General features: G+C 30.1%; 1 protein-coding gene across 2 annotated transcripts; it reads right to left on the reverse strand.

The window, feature by feature from the left end:
• Window positions 1-138: 138 nt before the first annotated feature.
• Window positions 139-4135, reverse strand: LOC139847266 (pyruvate dehydrogenase E1 component subunit beta-1, mitochondrial-like). Of its 2 annotated transcripts, none has more exons than XM_071836934.1 (15): window positions 4017-4135; window positions 3648-3722; window positions 3489-3563; window positions 2945-3025; window positions 2819-2845; window positions 2657-2719; window positions 2471-2557; window positions 2008-2133; window positions 1758-1891; window positions 1605-1677; window positions 1432-1497; window positions 1230-1268; window positions 1025-1149; window positions 663-777; window positions 139-500 (listed from the first exon to the last, which is right to left on the reverse strand). In XM_071836934.1, exons 2-15 carry the CDS (start codon window positions 3696-3698, stop codon window positions 432-434), a joined length of 1131 nt encoding a protein of 376 aa, XP_071693035.1. In that variant the 5' UTR covers window positions 3699-3722; window positions 4017-4135; the 3' UTR covers window positions 139-431. The 2 variants fall into 2 exon arrangements, with proteins under 2 accessions (XP_071693035.1, XP_071693034.1); XM_071836933.1 differs by having other exon boundaries at window positions 1432-1500.
• Between the last annotated feature and the right edge of the window lie 17293 nt (window positions 4136-21428).

Consider the following 21428-nt stretch of genomic DNA (forward strand, 5'->3'; position numbering starts at 1 on the left):
AAAGAAAAAACCAAGATTGTGCTTCAAAAAAAAAAAAAAAAAAAAAAAACACTGTAGATGGTTGAGTTTTTGATATCAAGTTCAATCAAAATTTATGGTTCAGGTTTATTTTGCCAAAACAACTACTGAATTAACCGAATATCCTTTGATTTTAAGTATCAAACACAGATAATATAATACATCCATCTAGCATTTATTAAGTATTTACTTTGTATTACAAAATCTCCACAAAGGATAGAATTGTTTTAAGGCAAACTTATAACTTGCTTATTACATACTACTATGAGAATGATTTCTAGACTTAAGTAAAATGGAAACCGCCTGCTCCCATTTAGCGATACTTCTAACATAGTCATGTTCAAATATCAAAACGAGGTAAGTTTTATAACTCATAGTAGGCTGATAAGACACTAATAGTTGTGAACCCTAAGTCAAGCAGTTGCAGCCGTGGATACTGATCTGTAACAGGCTCTCTTGGCTGCACGAACGATATCCTCAATCTGTTAAAATATAAGACAAGCCGCTGAAGATTAGGAATGAGTGAAACTTAAAGAACTGGTGTAAAAGTTTATCCACAAATATGATTTTGACCAGAAGTTTGCAATTATTTTAAGAAGTGAATAACAGAATACAAACTGAAAAACGGTTAACAAAAATACGACCTGAGGAAAAGCGAATCTCTCAAGATTAGCAGCGTATGGCGTTGGAACATCGGCACCTGCGATCCTCTCCACCGGGGCATCAAGATACTCGAAGCTATCCTCAACAACCGTTGCACTACACAAAGACACCGTTAAAATTTCAGTTTTGATTATTTAATTTGCGAAAATTAATGATAAAATGATGTCATCAACTAAATATGTCAAAAGGTCAGGTCAGCAGATGCTTACATCATAAAAATTTCTTTATTACAATTGATTATATTAGTACTCCGTAGTATATTAGCAGTTTCATTTTATAATAATCAATGAAACATTGACTATTTATCAAAATAAATAAATAAGAAATTTGTCGTAGTTAATACCAGATTTCGGCACCAACACCATGTTGAGGAAACCCTTCTTCAACAGTAACCAGTCGATTGGTTTTCCTGACCGAAGCATTGATTGTGGCTCTATCAAGTGGCCGAATGGAACGCAGATTTATCACCTACAAAATAAGGCATCAATATATTACTGCTTTTAAAAAGACAAGATCAGATTTTTAACTACTGATTAAAATGTGGTTACCTCAGCATTTATTCCGTCCTTTTCAAGTATTTCAGCAGCCTAAATGGTCACATAACATCATTACATTAGTTTCACTTATAACCCTAAATCATTAACTTACAAAGAACTCAAAAATGCAATTTTTTTCAAGATAAAAATCTATTTAACTTACTAATATATTATATATTTATATATTATCTAAATTATAAGACAGAAGATGTACCTTTAGAGCATAGCCCACCATCTTAGAGTAAGCTGTGATAGTAATATCTTTCCCTTTTCTTTCAATCTGCTAAACCACAAACAAATGAAGAGTCTTATGAACTTAATAGTTCGCTGGAAATTATTTTTATTTTTTATTTTTTTAAAAATACTCTCCTAGCTTAGAGAATTGACCTTGGCTTTTCCTATTGGAAGGCAGAAGCTTGAATCAAGGACTTCAGCAGATACTGGGAACGACTCACCATACCTAAATCATACGTATACAATAAGGAAAGAAATGGAAATAGAAAAAAACAAAAAAGAAATGAAAAGTAAAATTTTACTCACAACAACTCATTTTCAAGGAAAACAACGGGATCAGGGTCTCTAATTGCAGCTTTTAAAAGTCCACGAGCATCTTCAGATGAGTAAGGAACAAGAACTTTCAAACCAGGTACTGTACCAAACCATGCACCATAACACTACATTTTACATTGCAAGTGAAAAGATGTTAACTTTCTTTATAATGTATATAAGTAGTTAGTACTGAATTAATGGGCATTGATTAAGAATTAAAAAAGAGATGAAAAAACCCCACCTGGGAATGTTGGGAACTGACACCAGCAGCAGCACCATTTGGACCTCGGAAAACAATGGGCACATTAATTTGACCAGCTGACATGTAATTTGACTTTGCTGCAGAATTGATTATATGATCCATTGCCTGACAAAGTACAACAAGAAAGTTTCAAGACCGATCAGATAAATTTCCGCCATCCGCAAGAATACATAAGAAAGATGCTATAAGAAAAGACTTTAGAAACAGAGATAGATGAAAAGATGTATAATAGTACATCAAATTTCAAAATAGTGCATAAAGAAGAGGTGAAATTGCACACACAATATACAATAATACATTTGTTAAAGCATTTGACAAAACAGTTCTGCTATCACTCCGTGCATATATACACAAATATATAGATATAAAACAGAAATATATATATACACAAATATAAAACTGCTACAAGGGTCATGCAAAATAAGGCCTGTAATGGACTAACTTGCATGGAAAAGTTGAAGGTCATGAACTCTATAACCGGTTTCAGACCATGATAGGCAGCACCAACACCAATTCCAGTAAAGCCCGCCTGATATTACAAGCAAGTATGCCTTATTAAATTGTTTCCCACGATATACTGAAGCTAAAATATATTCATCACTACTCAAAGTTGATATGAATAACTAACCTCTGTGATAGGGGTGTCAACAACTCTTTCAGGTCCATACTTGTCCAACAATCCTTTTGTAATCTATACAAGTGACAGTAACTCCAATATTATGTTACCATAAAACACACACATACATCTAAAATCGTTATAACCAAGTAGAAATGTTCTTTAGATTCTAACCTTGTAAGCACCCTGGTATTCTCCGACCTGCACAATAAACCGAGAAACTTAAAAGAAAAAGAACCACGCAACCTAGCCAAAACAAGAACCTATCAAAATACAAATGACAAGCACAAAACTAATTACCTCTTCACCCATGATAAAAACACTAGAATCCGCAGCCATTTCCTCATCAAGAGCAGAGTTCAAAGCATCTCTTACTAACATCTATAACAACGAAAATTCAAATCAAAATAACAATTTCTCTAAAACCTAAGAGCACAAGGTGTCCATGTCTATTTTTCAGTGTCCATTTCGGTGTCCAAAATGGAAGCCGAAATTGACTTTTAGTGACATGGGTGGAAGTGTCCATTTCGGTGTCCATTTCAGTTATTTTATGCTCCTAACGGCTAGTTTTCAAAAAAAAAAAAAAAAAACGGCTAGTTTCTCACCGTCGGTACCTCGACCCTGATCAGCCGAAACCGACGCCGACCCGGTGTTGACCGACGGTCGATTTCGGTGTCCATTTTGACCGACGGCGAAAAAACGGTGTGGACTCCCCGTGCTCTGATATCACCCATAAGCAAAAGTCAAACCTATCCTATAACAACACATTAGTATATACAGTAAACACGATCCATCCAAAATTAATTACTTAGATACTGAATTACTGATTTACACAGAGTATTACCTCTTTGATTGCAGAAGAAAAATGTCTAATAGTTGATGCTACAGGACTTAACCTGTGCGTGTAACCACCAATTACCTGAAATCATCGATAAACCGTATTAAGAGAATATTGAATACTAGCAGTCTGATGCTAAAATGATAGTAAGAGCTTTTATTTTACCGGAGCTGATAAGCCTCTGGAACTAATTTTTTGTTTGATTATCCTCAACATCTTTTCTTATTTAACGCCAAAAACCTAAAATCACAAAGATAAAAATCAGCATCTACAACAAATTCGAAATATACGATAACTCTACGTACTTCAGATTTACACAAATTAGTGACGTTAATCATAAAATCATCATCACAACGATACAGATTCAGGCAATTTTAGATTTATTTGACTGATTAGGTGTAATAGAATTAATATGTATAGTGAAATTGTGAAAACCTAACTGTGAACATGTAAATAACGTTGATAAAATAAGAATTAGCGATAAGTCTTATCATCGGTTAATTATCGGAGATGAAATCCGAAAGTGACGGTTACCTGATGTTATCTGATACACCGGCGATGCGTGATCGGCGAGCCAAAGGTGACGAAACTCTTATATAATAACGATGAATCGACTGTAAAATATAGTATATTTTGTATTATTAAGATTAAATTAAATGATTTTTCTTAGACATAAGTCTACTTAATCACTCACTAGTTCATTAGTTTGGTATCACCGAATTGCATAGCCGGTAAAACCCCCTCTCTCTCCCCCTCCCTGCTGTTTCTGTACTAAGCGAAAGGCAATGTTGCAACCCAACGGAGGACTATGTCTAAGAAACTAATTGATGTTAGTCGGTAGTTGTTAGGGGTGGTTATTAGAGCATACATAATCGATACCAATTTTTCGCAGTTTTTCAAATCTGACACTGGGAGTCCAGCGTCGTCAACTCTCTTCTGGCATTAAATCGTCGTCGTGGTGAGACATTGGAAGAGTGGTTAGCAAACGGTTGAATATTTAAAAAACTATCCGTTTAATGGATAGTTTTGAATCTTTTTTAATGGATTTTGTTAACGATGACTCAGGATTGTCATTAGCGTGCATTAAAGTTTGTACATATCACTAACCGCCACTATAAAGTCAACGTGTAACTGCTACGTACAAATATTTTATGCACGTTAATGACAGGTTAACAAAATCCTTTTTTTTAAATAATAAATTTAACTTCTATTTAAACCATCATCTCTCTTATCTCTAATAAGAAAACTTTTATGGCATCATTAGGTTATAAAAATTCCTACATGTCATAATCTCAACCCTTAGATGAGTTTTTCATCTTATCCATTTAAATACCTAATCACGTCATCTAGATTTTTAATCGACAGTTACGTAACATAATTACCCCCTTACCCCAAAACGGTTTCGTCAATAAAAAACCTCTCCCTCCCTTCATACGTGTCTCTGTATCTTCTACCTTTTATTCCATTATTCAAAACCCTAAAACTTCCATTCAAAAAACTGGCTCAACTCCTACGATTAATCGATTTCACCATTCAGCGACAAGTATCAAATCATTTTCATCTTTGTCCCAACATTTGCTACAAATTTTCAACAATGAATTGGTTCTTAGTTTGATAATTGATTGCGACGCCTAACGATGGTTGGGATGATGTAAGTTCTTCTCACATGTTATTAGATTTGTTTCGTTTATATATTTGGCCTTAATTGAGGTTTAGATTTATGATTCAATAATATTTATAGTGGATTTCATTATGTCAATACAACATTAAGTTAAAGTCGTATTTTTTATGAAGAATTTTGTATTCATATATAAACTAACATCAATAATTTCATATTGATGTATGCGACGACCCGGAAATTTTCGACCAAATTTAAAACTTAATCTTTATATGATTTCGACAAGATAAGCAAAGTCTGTAATATTGATTCTCAAAATTTTTGAACTAATGTTATATATTCAGTTAACCTTTGACTATTGACCGACGATTCACGAACATCTATTTATAAATAGATATATATATATATATATATATATATATATATATATATATATATATATATATATATATATATATATATATATATATATATATATATATATAAATATGTATATATACAATAAGTTGGAATATTAATTATTAAAATTAATTATAAATAACTTGCAATGTGTATTTAAAAACTGATTTATGTATATTAAATAAAAATATATACATATATATAATTTCAAGTTATTTAGTAAACGATAGTAACATTCGATTATTGATTAGATTGATATTTAGATAAGTTAACTAAAACGTTTAAGATGAACAAGTAAAACACTAATTTGCTACAGTATTTTCGAATTGCTACAGTACCCGAAAAGCTACAGTGTTTTTGAAAACCATTATTTGCTACAGTAAAAATCATTTTGCTACAGTAAAACACTCTTTCAAAATGAAAATGTATGTATATTTTACAAATGTTATAAAATATAATATTAACTTAGATATAAAACGTTTTGATTTAAAATAATATTATTATATATATATTAATAAAAAATGAGACGATGATTTAATGAAGCAATTGACCAAAACACTCGAACGATCAAGTAACACTCCGAGTGATATAGTTTATTTATGAATTAAGTCTATATTTTGACAAAGGTACGAGTCACGAAACATAGAATGCAAATTATTAAAGCGTACGAAAGGACGTTCGAAAAATCGGAACCGGGACATAAGTCGAGTGACAGCGTACGAGTCATCGGAACAAAAATTACAAATCAACTATGCACGAGAATATAATATAATATATAATTAATTAATATAAATTATATATATTATATATATATTTAAATATTATGTCGACAAACTAAAAAACAAATGAATATGAGTTGTCCAGCCTGGCCATGCGATCGCATGGCAAAAGCACTGGAAGCCCATACGATCGCATGGGCCTCAGATTCAGGAAACATGCCTATAAAAGGCCATTTTGCTCGACGAGTTTCACACATCTTTCTGCTCTTTATATTTATATTTATTATTATTATTATTATTATTATTATTATTATTATTATTATTATTATTATTATTATTATTATTATTATTATTATTATTATTATTATTATTATTATTATTATTATTATTATTATTATTATTAATCTTATAGTTGGGAGTATTATTATTAGTATTATTATACATAAAATATTACGACGGGGTGATGCTCGAGTGATCTCAAACGGGTTTTCAAAATGGGTTTAAGCTTTGAAATTATGGGTTATAGCTATGGAGGTTATGAGTATTGTTTGGGGGTTATGATCATGAGTCAAAGGTCAACCTAGCGTTTATCATCTCCGTAGCGTCTACGTACTTTTCTGCAATATTGAATCACAATATTGATACGTGAGCATTCATATCTTATCTTTTATATATTAATAGTGTATCCATGTCTAGTGCTCGAGTATATATGTTTATGAATGCTTGTACGCTAATTTTCGTCGTTAGATAGTTTTATGATGAATCACGAATTTAATACATATACTACTAATATAAGGTATATGATATGCATGTTATTGGAAAGCTGGCGAAAAATTAATAACTTTTCATTTAGAAATCGAGTGATTTCGATGAACGGATTAAAAGATATGGTCAACTGAATTATGTTTAACGTTAATTGAAATTGTGTTTGAAACTGTAAATTAATATTTAAACAACTTGTCTATGAGATTGATAAATTGGATTTTTGGATACTACTAGTCGAGTAAATGAATTCTTATATAAGACACATCTCGTTTTGTTGAACAATTGTCAAAGTTGACTGTCTTATCATGTTTTAAAGCATTATAAACACTATAATCTGATTCTACAAGTATTGAAAAACTATGTGAAATAATAAAATATTTTCGATTGCCATGATAATTCAAATATAATATAGCTCCTGAAATAAATAATATTTTGAGTTTGATAAACTATAAATTCATTCAATTATCAAGACTTATACTATGTTAATAAACATGTATAGATTTAAAGATCATATTGGGTCAGGTTGACTTTTGATATGACTTTTGTTAACTTTTGCAAGTCGGTCTCGAGCATTAGGATTGTGATACACTATGACCTGACCTAGCTTGTTAGACATGTATTGACCAACATATGTTCTCTAGGTTGAGATCTACGGTTATTTTGCATTCCGAGTTTCGGTCACATTTCGGTGAATGACCTTATGTACTGCTAAGGTGAGTTTCATTTGCTCCCTTTTTAATTGCTTTTGCAATCTTTATTTTTGGGCTGAGAATACATGCACTTTATTTTAAATGCAATGGATACAAGTACATACTAAATTCTACACCGAGTTTGGACCGAAAATCCCTTAGCTTTGGTAACTAGTAACTGCCGGTTATAAGAACTGGTGGGCGCGAGTAGTAGTATATGGATCCATAGGGCTTGACATCCCCGTCTGTTCCAGGTATAGAAACCCTAGCCTGAACTATAAAACAGACGTATGCTATTTGAGGTTAGTACATGTTGGTTTGTGTGTATTGTACATGTTGGTTGCATGTATGTTAAAACAGGGGTACTTATTATATAGACGTTAAAGTTTAGTTACCAGGGTGCTCAATCTTGTAGAATATTTTGATAAACGTTTCTGGATGAAACAACTGAAATCTTGTGATCCACCTTTATATACAGATTATGCGCAACATTAAAACTATGAACTCACCAACCTTTATGTTGACACTTTTAAGCATGTTTATTCTCAGGTTCCTAGAAGTCTTCCGCTGTTTGCTTGTACGTTATACAAGCTATGTGCATGGAGTCATACATGCTTTATTCGAGAAAACTTTGCATTCACAAAATCATCACCATGTATCTTATTTGACTGTATTGTCAATGAATGTATTGTTAAAAACTATTATATACGGTGATTGTCTATACGTAGAAATCATCAGATGTCGAAAACCTTGGATTTATATATTCATTTATAGTGTGCCTTTTCAAAAGAATGCAATGTTTACAAAACATATCATATAGAGGTCAAAACCTCACTATGAAATTAATGAATGATGTATTCGTCCAAATGGATTTGGATGGGTCATCACAGTTGGTATCAGAGCTTGAGGTCATAGGGAACCAGAATTTGCATTAGTGTGTTTATCTGGTAATTGTTAGGATGCATTAGTGAGTCTGGACTATGACCGTATCTGTTTTAACCGAGTTTTACTTATCATTTCTTGTCGGAAATTACATACTTATCATTCTTAAGTCTAGACACGTTTTCCTGCATTTATTGCATAGATGATGTACAGACGAATTCATATCTAAGCATATCTGTTATTGTAAACTTTGCTTGACATCTTCCGAAGATTCCTCCGTAATTTATGGGATTTTGGTATTATATATACATATGTAAATTATATGTTGAAGAATACCAATCTAAATCCTATAATCTATCTCATATCAAAAATCATTTCTCTAATCATACAAGATAGATTCCGCAAATAGTTCAAATTCTTTGGATTCCGACAGCTATTCCGATATGGATTTCGACCTGAGCTCCGAAAGCAGCGTAACCGGAATGGATCAACCAATTAGCCATCATCTATTCTGGATGAATTGGGGATGGGTTCGTAATCTACTTAATCATTGGAGACAAGAAGAAGGTGATCCCTTCCATCCACCACATTCACCTCTTGGCGAAGAACCTGAAGCACTTACCGGCGAACCAGTCCGAAACACCATTTTCACTCTCATTGCCAGAACAGCTCGCAACGAATACGTAATTTCTACTATTCTAAGTCTTATTCATCCACTCGTCCGAACCGCCAATCATCCCGGTGTAATAAAAGAAGTCAACGATCTTCGCGCTCGAGTAGTGGTTTTGGAGAATATGGTGCAAAGATTACAAGCACCAGCAGCAGCATCAGTACCAATAACAACATCCACATCGCAAGCTTCAACACCACAAGCACCAGCAGCATCACCGACATCAACAGTACCACCATCATCAACATCAACAATACCATTACCACCACCAACAACAACGTCCGCATCACATGCCTCAACATTGCAATCTGTTCCTCGAACATCAACGTCATACGCACCATAGGTACCAAGGAGTACCAGCAACAATAACCGATGAAGTATTGATTCATAACTTCATCGAAGAAATATTCTGCAGAGAATATGTAGTTTCTAAAAGTTTTAGAGATTACTTATTCTAGTTCTAATTGTAAACCAGATGAGTGAGCGAATAGAAATGATGAAATAAAACCCTGATCGGAATGGTGCACGATTTACAAGCTAGATCTATTTTACCAGCAGCATCAACAGTACTGTCAGCATCACCAGCACCTCAGTACCGTCAGCATCGTCAGCATCAGCAGCATCTACAACATCACAAGCTCCACCAGATCCATAATCACCGCAAACATCATCACTAATCAACTACGTGTATATCGTATCAATGAGTTATGAAGTATTAACTCATTCCCTCTGAAGAAATTATATGTATATTTTATATATATATGAATTTTGAGATCAAAATAAATCTTTTCGTACTAAGCTATTACGTGTGAATCTTAACTAGTAGGTACTACTCGGTTAGTTCATATTACTGATATACTATGATGTACATCCTTCGTTAACCACAATCTCTGTTTCAACTCAATGAAACCCATTCCATAATAAACCAAGTGTATCAATCAATTACATGTTTGATTTTACACTTTCATCTTCGATGTACACGAAACTTTCTAGAAAACATTATTGCGAAGTTCACAAGAATTCCACGAGCACCAACATCATTTATAGAGGAAATATCAATAAAAATGAATAATAAAGTATTGACTCATAATTTCATTTACATTGAAGAAATAATCCGCAAAGATTAAGTAATTTCTAAAGTTTTAGAGATTATTCATTACAAGTTATAATATAGTTGTCATATTACATTAATTATTATTATTATTATTATTATTATTATTATTATTATTATTATTATTATTATTATTATTATTATTATTATTATTATTATTATATTATGTATATTAATATTAGTATTTATATCAGTATTATTAATATTATTATTATTATTATTATTATTATTATTATTATTATTATTATTATTATTATTATTATTATTATTATTATTATTATTATTATTATAATTAGAAGGTTATGATTATCAAAATAAAGATGTTAAATATAAATATTATTATAAGAATGAGTAAAACTATAATTTTAGTTATTATTATAATTATAATTAGTATTATTACTAAAAATTTTCATTTTTATTTAAAAATTATTATTATCATTATTTTATTACTCCTATCATTATATTTATTATTATTAAGTATTATTTCGATATTATTACTATTAATATTATTATTAATCCTATTATTGTTATTATTAGTATTAGTATTTTTATTATTAATAACATTATCAATATTATTATTATTAATATTACTATGAACATTATTATTAATAATTATTATTATCAGTATTATTATTAATTATTTGTTATTATTATTATTGTTAATGAAATTATTATTAAAATTATTAGAATTATTATTATTAATATATTATTTAATTATTAATATTAATTGAATATAAACTATAAAACAGAAAATCGTACGAATTGTATATATCACGATCGAATCATATACTCATGTCTCTAAACTGGATTACATGACAAGAATTGATTCCTAACAGATACAAAATTAGTTTAACTTCACTTTCAACTTTTGTATTTTTTCTGCTTCTTCTGTTTCTAATTGATTCCTCCCATCTACTACAATTCTTGTATAAATCAATCAGCTCAATTGTTAACGAATCATCCAACTTATCATTTCCTTTATCTTGTATCAATTATTCAATTACATTTGCTGTTATTCGAATTTTTTTTTTAAAAAGAAAAACTTACTATAAGTTCTTAACTCTGTTCTTCATAGCTTTTAACCAAAAGCTCGATTTCAAAAGAATTTGCAAAATCTATAAATGTAGAAGTATTAGGAATCGTTTAGTCAAACTATATGTAAAACCTCAGCCTTCAATTTTTTCAAACGAAGTCGAATTTCGAAGTCAAAGTTCAAACAAAAAAAAAGTCAACTATTTCTTCTTCCTTCGAATTCACGATTTGTATGTTGTTTCTGGAGCAATTGATGGGTTCCGCTAGGAACGATTTACTATCACTTTCATTTTGTAATTTCAATCTAAAACTATCTTAAATTAAAAATCACGAATTGAGTTTTTATTTTTATTTTTTCGAATACAGCGACTGTTCTTCAAATCTTTTATTTTTTTCTTTTTTTTCTTTTCGTGTCTGGTAATCACCATTACGTTGTTCCTGTCCCAACCCAATCCTTAAATTAGTCGTGATGTCCATTAAATTGGTTCTCTGGTCGAAGTATAATTGAGGAAGAAGAAGAAACAGTGGACGATGGGTTATATAATTATAATTAGGAATTAAAACAGAAATAATGAAACGGAGGAGTGGCAGGGTGTTGTGTGGGGTGAGCGAGTGGTCGAGGGTTCGAGCCCGGCTTGGTGCAATATTTTTAAAATTGGCTCCTAAGGTAGTTTTTATACTTTTAAAAATTATTATTATTATTATTATTATTATTATTATTATTATTATTATTATTATTATTATTATTATTATTATTATTATTATTATTATTATTATTATTGTTGTTGTTGTTGTTGTTTTTATTATGAGTATTATTATTAATATTGTTAATAATATGGTTGATATTATTAAATAGTATAGTTATAACTACTAATATTATCATAGTTATAAGCAGTGTTGCAAAAGTCGGCTGAGTCGGCCGACGCGTCATTTTTTAGGCATGACCGACGCGTCATTGCTAAAAAATCGGTCAAAGATAAAAAGTCGGTCAAAGTCGGAAAAAGTCGGTCTAATTCGGAAAAAGTCGGTCAAAGTTGGTCAAAGTCAGTCAAAGTCGGTCAATTTTTTTTTTTTTGGTAATATTGTTAATAATTGTTAATTGTTCATGTTTATTGTAAATATAGTTTATATTTAAAGATTTGATCTATATAATATCATATATAAATATATATTTAATAAAACTATTTTAAAAAGTCAACGTTAGTCAACGCCCGTTGCGTCGCCGTTGCGTCACCGTTGCGTACGACACGTCGTTTTTTAGGCATGACCGATGCGTCCCCGACTCGCGTCTTTTACAACCTTGGTTATAAGTATTAAAGTTATTATTATCATTATTATAAGTGTTACTACTTACTAATGTTATTATTATTATTTTTATAATTTTTGTATTAATATCATTATTATGATTACGATTATTATTATTATGAACATAATAAAATTCATTATCATATTGATTAATATTAGTATTAGTATCATTATAAATATTAAAATTTTTATTATAAACATAAGTATTATTATTAATATCATTATTAGTAATAAAATGGTTAAAATTATTATTATCAAAATGATTATTACCCTCATTACTAAATTTTTCATTATATTAAAAACTACTATAATTATCATTATTATAAGATTTATTATTAAAACTATCATTAAAGTAAAGATTAATATTTTTATAGTTATTATTATACCATTATATTTATCACTAAGATTATTAACATTATTATTAGTAATATTAAGTATTATCATTTTTACCATTACAAATATTAATTTAGTATTTTTACAATTACTAATTTCAACAAACAAATGATATATTTATATAAATATATTTAACATACATAACTTAACTATATTAATGCTTTTTATATAAAAAAAAATACATTTAATGAAATAATGAAAAATATATAAGTTAATAATATAAAAGTTAAATCACTAATAATATATATTTGTTCGATTACAAGTATATGTTTTAATATACATATATATATATATATATATATATATATATATATAATATATATATATATATATATATATATATATATATATATATATATATATATATATATATATATATATATATATATATATCCGAGGCCAACCTTGCATTGTTCAGTATCGTCGTATGCATATTTTTACTACAAAATATCGTATTGTGAGTTTCATTATTCCCTTTTTAAATGCTTTTGCAATATATATTTTTGGGACTGAGAATACATGCGCTGATTTTATAAATGTTTGACGAAATAGATACAAGTACTTAAAACTACATTCTATGGCTGGATCATTATACCGGATATCACCCTTTTAGCTTGATAGCCTGAGAATTAGGGAACAGACCCCCTAATTGACGCGAATCCTGAAGATAGATCTATGGGCCTAACAAACCCCATCCGGGTTACGGATGCTTTAGTACTTCGATTTTATATACAGATGAGTGTACCTGTATATTTGGGGATATTCTAGATGCATTTGTTAATGTCGGTTACCAAGTGTTCACCATATGAATGATTTTTAATTCGCGGGTTACGCGTATTATCTTGTACTCGGGTTACGTGTACAATTAAATAAAAGAAATCTTGTGGTCTATTAAAATGATGAAAATCAATATTGACGATAAACTAATGAAATCACCAACCTTTTGGTTGACACTTTTAAGCATGTTTATTTTCAGGTATGAAAGAAATCTTCTGTTGTGCATTTGCTCATTTTAGAGATATTACTTGGAGTCATTCATGACATATTTCAAAAGACGTTGCATTCGATTCGTTGAATTCATTAAGATTATTATTAAGTCAATTATAGTTGGATATATTATGAAATGGTATGCATGACGTCAACTTTCGATGTGATAAAAGTTTGTCTTTTAAAAACGAATGCAATGTTGTAAAATGAATCATATAGAGGTCAAGTACCTCGCGATGTAACCAAATGTAATGTATTCATCCAGATGGATTGGGATGGGTCACTTAGTGTGGTATCAGAGCGGTGGCCTTAGCGAACCAGGTCTTGCATTAGTATGTCTAACTGATAGTTGTTTAGATGCATTAGTGAGTCTGGACTTCGACCGTGTCTGCATGTCAAAAGTTTTGCTTATCATTTCGTGTCGAAAATTTCCTAATTATCCTCCTTAGGAAATACCTGCTTACTATTCTTAGTCTAGACACATCTTACTGCATTGATTGCATGAATAGTGTATAGACAAAATTCATATCTTAGCGTATCTGTTACTGTAGACTTGCGTGACATATTCCGTAAATTCCTTCGTAATCTATGAAATCTTTTGTTCTATATATATATATATAGATATTCTATGTAATTAGAATACCATCCGATAGCCGGAAATCATTTCATATCGAAAAATCCTTTATTCAATCGTACGAAATGGAACTCGCCACTTGTTCAAGTCCCTCGGATTCCGATATGGAGTTTCATTCGAGCTCCGAAAGCAGTGTGACCGGAATGGATCAACCAATTAGCCATCATTAATTCTGTATGAATTGGGGATGAGTTCGTAGCTGTCACAACCCCAAAATGGACCAGGGGTAATTGTGACCAATCATATCATAACACAGTTGTATAAGCGAGAACGACTCTAAATGAGACGTTTTATTTATTAAATAAACAGCGGAAGCAATATTCAAAGTTTTACATCATAAGAGTACGGTAAATGGAAAATGTCTTAAACAAAATGATAAATATGAATGATGGACTCCATGCAAGCAGCAAAGCATACATCAATAATCTAGTAGCAAGTAGCAGCTAGCTCAATCATCACCTGAGACAAAACACGCTTAAAGTGTCAACCAAAAAGGTTGAGTGAAATTCATAGGTTTATAAATAATATCCAAAGTTTTAGACCACAAGATTTAGTTTAAAGTTGATTGATATAGAAATATCAATCTAAAAGTGTTGCTGCATTTTGTAATATCGCTACTAAACAAGTTTACACTATGACACCTTGTACTGTCAGTGTCGTGGAATCATTATTATGTAACCAAAGACCAACGGTCGAATGGTTAGAGACGTTACTCTCAATAGGCCTACTCACAATAATTAAGTTTGCATTTAAACGTAGCAATTGACGATATTACGGTCGGGATTTAGCATGAATCAAAGCATGACAGCATAGTTAACAATTTAGTACTTGTGTCTAAGCGTAAAACAGTTATAAAGCAAGCATGTGTCTCACCCCAAAAGTTATAAAATAGTTATGAAACAGTAAAAAGTGGGGCTATGAAGTTCACCTTAGTAGCACACGAAAGAATTGAACGGAAGGACGTGACCGAGATCTCAACCTAGAGATAGAACATATGATCAGACATTGCCTAACAGACAATAGTATATAGTACTATATTGATAGTAATGGTTCACTAAAGAATTTCCATTTTCGGAAGATTACTATTTATGGAAAGTTTCCACTTATAGTAATTTTCCAATTTTAGAAAGTTCGGGTTAATCTTTAGCAAGACGTTGTATAACTTTACTCAAACTTCGTTGCTATCAAATAAGTCAGGAATGACCAGATGTAACCGGGGGCCCAGGATTCTTGACCAGAATCTAAGTCATGGCATTCGAGATCCACAAGCTTACCCATAAATGGCAACCTAAACATCATTCACTTACGACCGTGAGTAGCGATGAAGTTCACATGAATTATACATTATCTTTGATTAACCTTCACTTTAGGTGTATACACACAACGAATTATTAATGTACTTAATAATTATATATGTGATAATATAACCTAAGTTTTATTTAATATTTAGTTATTATGCCTTAGTATGTCTTATATATATATTAAATATAATTACCTTTAAATAAATACCTAAATTACTTCAAAAATAATAGTGTTTTATTAATCGAACATTATTCAAAAATGTCTAAATAATAAATTAAATATCTAAAAATTACATACATAATTTTTATAGTCTTAGTTAATCATATAGATTAGTAGAAAAATTTAAGAAAACGTTTTTATTATATTTTTATATTTATTTTTGTTTTTACCCTTAATGTATTCACAAAATAATTTTAATTCTACATAATTACTAAATAAACCCAAATAATTATTTTTATAATTTTTATAAGTTTCTATCAGTCTAATAACCTGTAGAAAAATATTTAAAAAAAATATTTTTTTATTATTTTATATTTATTCTTAATTTACCTTCGAATTACATAATAATAGAGTTTAATTATATAATAAATACCAATTCGACCCAAGTAATTATTTTTATAATTTTTTCAGATCTATATAAGTTTTAAAAACTCAGAAAAAAATTATATATATTTTATTTTTGGTTAAAAGTATTTATTACAAATTTTATATTGTTTTTACGTTTAAACACTACATAATTCGTATTTAATTATAAATAATATTCCATAAATTATCAAAATAATTTTTATGCATCATAACACTTATAATACTAATTATAAGATATAAACATAATTAATTTTGAATTTTACAAAGAATATACAATAAATATAAATATAAATGACAATATTGAAAAAAATTAATAAAAATAGAAAGTACCTCAAATTTTCTTCAAGGTTTTGAGAGAATAACTTAAGTTTTTATGTTTGGCAAGAAAAAATGAATGAGGAGCCATGTATTTATAGGTAAAAAATGGTCGGTGAAAAGAAAAAAATAATAAAATAAAGGTGCCAATTTTGACAAAATAATAAAAACATGTTAAAAATGTTTTTAATAAGTTTTTGTTTTTGAAAATATTTAGTCAAAATTCATGGGCTCATTATTTAATTTATAAAAAAAATCTTATTTCTTTTTATTTTTATTTTTTTATAAGCTAAAAATATATATAATGATTAAAATAACTTATCATTTAATTAATAATTATGTTACATATAGTTTTAAATATAATACGCATTAATATTAACTAAAGTTATTTTATATAATTAGTGTAAACTTTAGTTAACAGAACATGTCGACTAAAAATAAATATTTGATCAACGTCGAATTTAATTATATATTACGTATGGATAACAACCCTATAGTCAAATTAGTCAATTCAGGTATGGAAATATGAGGGTTGTTATAGTACCTACCCGTTAAAAGAAATTTCGTCCCGAAATTTAGTTGTTGCCATTAATCGGTGTTGTTCGTACATAGACGAGGATATTTACGTTTTATTTGGTTTTCACGTTCCCAGGTATGCTCGGGGCCTTGCGTGAATTCCAACGGATAGAATATTGTTCTGTTTCAAGAATTAAAATCATACATACCATAATTTCTACAAGTTCTTCTACGAAGTGCATTTTATTATTAATGCGGAGATCATTCAAAATGATGATGTTATACAAGTCATTTCAGTAAATTGGATATATAAAATGTGTTATGAATAATATCGAGCTCATTTAAACCTTGAGCGTTTATGCCACAATGTTAGGGTAGACAAAACAGAGAGTAGTTCACGAAAATTATAGTCATGAAGTTTGATAGAGATCATCATTGTTTACAACAAGAATATTGTAATGATGAATATAAGTTGAAGAATAAAGTTTTATCACTATTGAATAATATGGATAGAACGATTCGATTATAGAAAGAGTATAAACGAAGCTATCGTAAAAGAGTGAATGAGTAAATTAAATGTTCGCCTTAACTTTTGACGTAGTCACGAATGATTTCCGGAATTCAAGGGATTAAAGGAAATCTTCATAATCTATAAGATTTGATTATCCGGTATTTACGGAATTTTGGGATTTCTTTGATTAAATGCGGTGAATTGCCTCGATTGCTGTGTTTGGAAATTTTGCTATAAATTAGCTTCTTCCGTTTCATTATCTTCACCACTTCTATACTTTCTTCCTAGATTCATACTTCCAAAAGATTTGTTAATATGCTCAATCCCGTATTGATATTTGTTATTATATTGACCATATATGCAGTCATGCTTCTTTTTCTTTTACCACCAGAGGAATCTGTTTACTTCTACTATGCTCTTGGGGTTATAGTGTTTTTAATTCTCCCGTGTCTTTATGTTGCTATACGCATTGATATACACGATTTGTAATTTCCGTGTTGTTATCGGGCTTTGTATTTTCCCTTATATGTCGGAGCTCTTTACCTTTTTATTCTGCTCTCGACTCTAAGTTAAGCGAGTAATGGTCCATAATTAGTAGGTATGAAGTTTCGAATGAACCTAATGTTCTAAGCGTAATATCACGATTTGATTTGGTAAATTACCAGAATTACTGAGGATAGAACTATCAAGAATATATGTTCTTGATATGTTTAGAGATTAAGTAGAATGTAAGAGTCGTGTAACATGGCAAATAATGATTATAAAGTCTATGAATCATTATCTTCCATTAAAAATTTAGCATGACTTACTGTAATATAATCACGTTGGCCTGACGTCATTATATTATACTAACTCATGCTTCAATTTCCAACATTTCTTCAAAACATTTATAATTTAAACTTGAATTTTACTGAATATAGAAACTAAAATAGTTTCCTTTATAAAGATATCGCAAAGAGATACTTAATTGTGGACAAGAATCGTTATGAAAATATCTTCAGAAATATAGAGGATATTTATAACGACATTTTGGAATTTCTAAGTTCGAAGGTTGATGAAGAAAAAGTTTCCGCAAGCTTTTAACATAACTTCGGAGCAAGATATTCTCTAAAGATTTCATCGAATCCAGAATTACTTAGATTTTTTGAATATAGGGTTTGGTCCTTGTATTTGTCCTTGGTCTCCTCCATGGTTAGCTCAATCCGTTTTTCAGTTCCAAATTTTCTTTTGAGCTTTTCCAACGTACCATTCTTTATTATCAAACTTTTGGCCATTGAGACCATCTACAATTTTGCTGTTTCCTATGCATTTAATGCAGCCATATTTGATTCATCGGTTATCAATCCGAGATGGTTTCAAGAAATTTCATTTTTAGATGATTAAACGCTGATTGTAATCGTCAACGGATCTAATGGTTGATGAATAGGCGTTGTTGATTTCAAAAGTAATGAACGATAATTTTAGTGGTTTGATGTGATAATTCATCATAGAATACAAATGAATATAATTCATGAATGTAGTGATCTTTAGGAAGATTACACTTACTAAAGCTTTACTTGGATTCCGATATGTCCAAATCAGAATAGGTAATTAAATTTGTATGAAAATGGTTGTTCTTTAGTGAACGGATACATATGTGGATGTAAGTAGTATAGTTACTAATTATTGAATCAGAATTTGAAGAATGTACAATGTAAGATATTGATGTGAGATATAAATATTTCTCGGGTTTTACCTACCCGTTAAAATATTTTCACAATTAACAGTTTGTACAAAAGGATTTTTAATTACAATCTTTATGAAGATATACGTTCATATATGTATTCTTCACGTATAATATAGATTTAATGAGTTAATATACTATTAAAATCATTTGATTTGCGGTTGAAGCGAGAATAAATAATCTTCAAAACTTGAGAGATTACATAATCATCGCAGAATCTTTCTTTAATGAAGTTATGAATCAATACTCCATCGTTCATTGTTATTGATATACCTCAGTATATGATGTTGATGCTCGTGGAATTCTTGTGAAATTCACAAGGCACGAATGATGTTTTCTAAAAAGTTTTGAGTACATCGAAAATGAAAGTGTAAAACCAAACATGTATTTGAATAATACACTTAGTTTATTATGAAATGGAGTTTATTATGATGAAGCAGTGATTAACGAGGAATGTATATCATAGCATATTAGTGATATGAATTAACCAAGTAGTACATACTATTTAAGATTCACACGTAATAGCTTAATACGAAAAGATTTATTATTGTTCCAAACCATATATATATATATATATATATATATATATATATATATATATATATATATATATATATATATATATATATAAAGTATACATATATAATTTTCAGGAAGAATGAGTCAATACATCTTAACTCATTATTACTAATATTCCTTGGTATCTATGGGGCGTATGATGTTGATATCTGAGGTACAGATTATGGTGTTTGTTGTTGGTGAAGCTGATGTTGTTGGTGGTGATGCTGTTGGTACTGGTGGTGATGCTGGTTATGCTGCTGGTGTTGCTGCTGGTGCTCGTAGGTTTCGCACCATATTCTCCAGAGCCACCACTCGATCGCGAAGCTCATTGACTTCTTCTATTATTCCGGGGTGATTGGCGGTTTGGACAAGTGGATGAATAAGATCTAGAATTTTAGATATTATATATTCGTAACTGGATACCCTGGAAATGAGGGTGAAAATAGTGTTCCGAACGGGTTCGCCGGTAAGTGCTTCTGGTTCTTCACCAAGAGGTGAATTCGGTTGGTGGAAGGGATCACCTTCTTCTTGTCTCCATTGATTAAGTTTACTACGAACCCATCCCCAATTCATCCAAAATAGATGATGCCTAATTGGTTGGTTCATTCCGGTTACGCTGCCATTGGAGCTCGAGGAGTTCGAGGAATCATGTGAGAAATCCATATTATCTGATCGGAATAAGGGTTTTTGTTATGAGATGAGTGTTGAATATTGAATGATATATTTGTCTTCTTGATATACGTATATATAGCAAAAAGATTTCCGTAATTTACGGAGGAAATTTAGGAAAAGTGTTAGACAAAGTTTATTAAGATAGATATGATAAGATATAATAAGATATGATGTGTCTATAATTCAATAATAGCAGTATGACGTGCCGAGATCATAAAATGATAAGTATGTAATCTGATAATCTTTCGATTAAAGACTTTTAATTCGTAATGGCCTATTCAGGTCTAGGGGCTTGAGCTATAGGATCCTTTAAATCGGTAATCCAAACCCTTCCATTCTAGAGTTTCGTAGACGCCATCCGTCAAAAAAATTCAATAACGAGAAATAAAAGGTATAAAAGTAATGAATATGAGTAGTGATGACATTATAATGTCTTTGAGATTCTCGATAACTCAATGACATTTTTCGGTTCGCAAACTGATGCATAAAGGCATAAAGCGTATAGGTACGTGATATAACAGGGAGTTATATACGTTTGAGTATGAATAGTAACAAAT

This window comes from Rutidosis leptorrhynchoides, chromosome 5 (genome assembly GCF_046630445.1).
Source record: "Rutidosis leptorrhynchoides isolate AG116_Rl617_1_P2 chromosome 5, CSIRO_AGI_Rlap_v1, whole genome shotgun sequence".
In the NCBI taxonomy this organism is placed as follows: domain Eukaryota; kingdom Viridiplantae; phylum Streptophyta; class Magnoliopsida; order Asterales; family Asteraceae; genus Rutidosis; species Rutidosis leptorrhynchoides.

Excerpts from the sequence above, each read along its gene's own strand:
- LOC139847266 (XM_071836933.1), bottom strand. The coding sequence starts at position 3,698 with ATGTTGAGGATAATCAAACAAAAAATTAGTTCCAGAGGCTTATCAGCT. Across the intron at positions 3,564-3,647 it reads CCAGAGGCTTATCAGCTCCG|GTAATTGGTGGTTACACGCA; the intron begins GTAAAATAAAAG and ends CGATGATTTCAG. Across the intron at positions 2,720-2,818 it reads AATACCAGGGTGCTTACAAG|ATTACAAAAGGATTGTTGGA; the intron begins GTTAGAATCTAA and ends TCACTTGTATAG.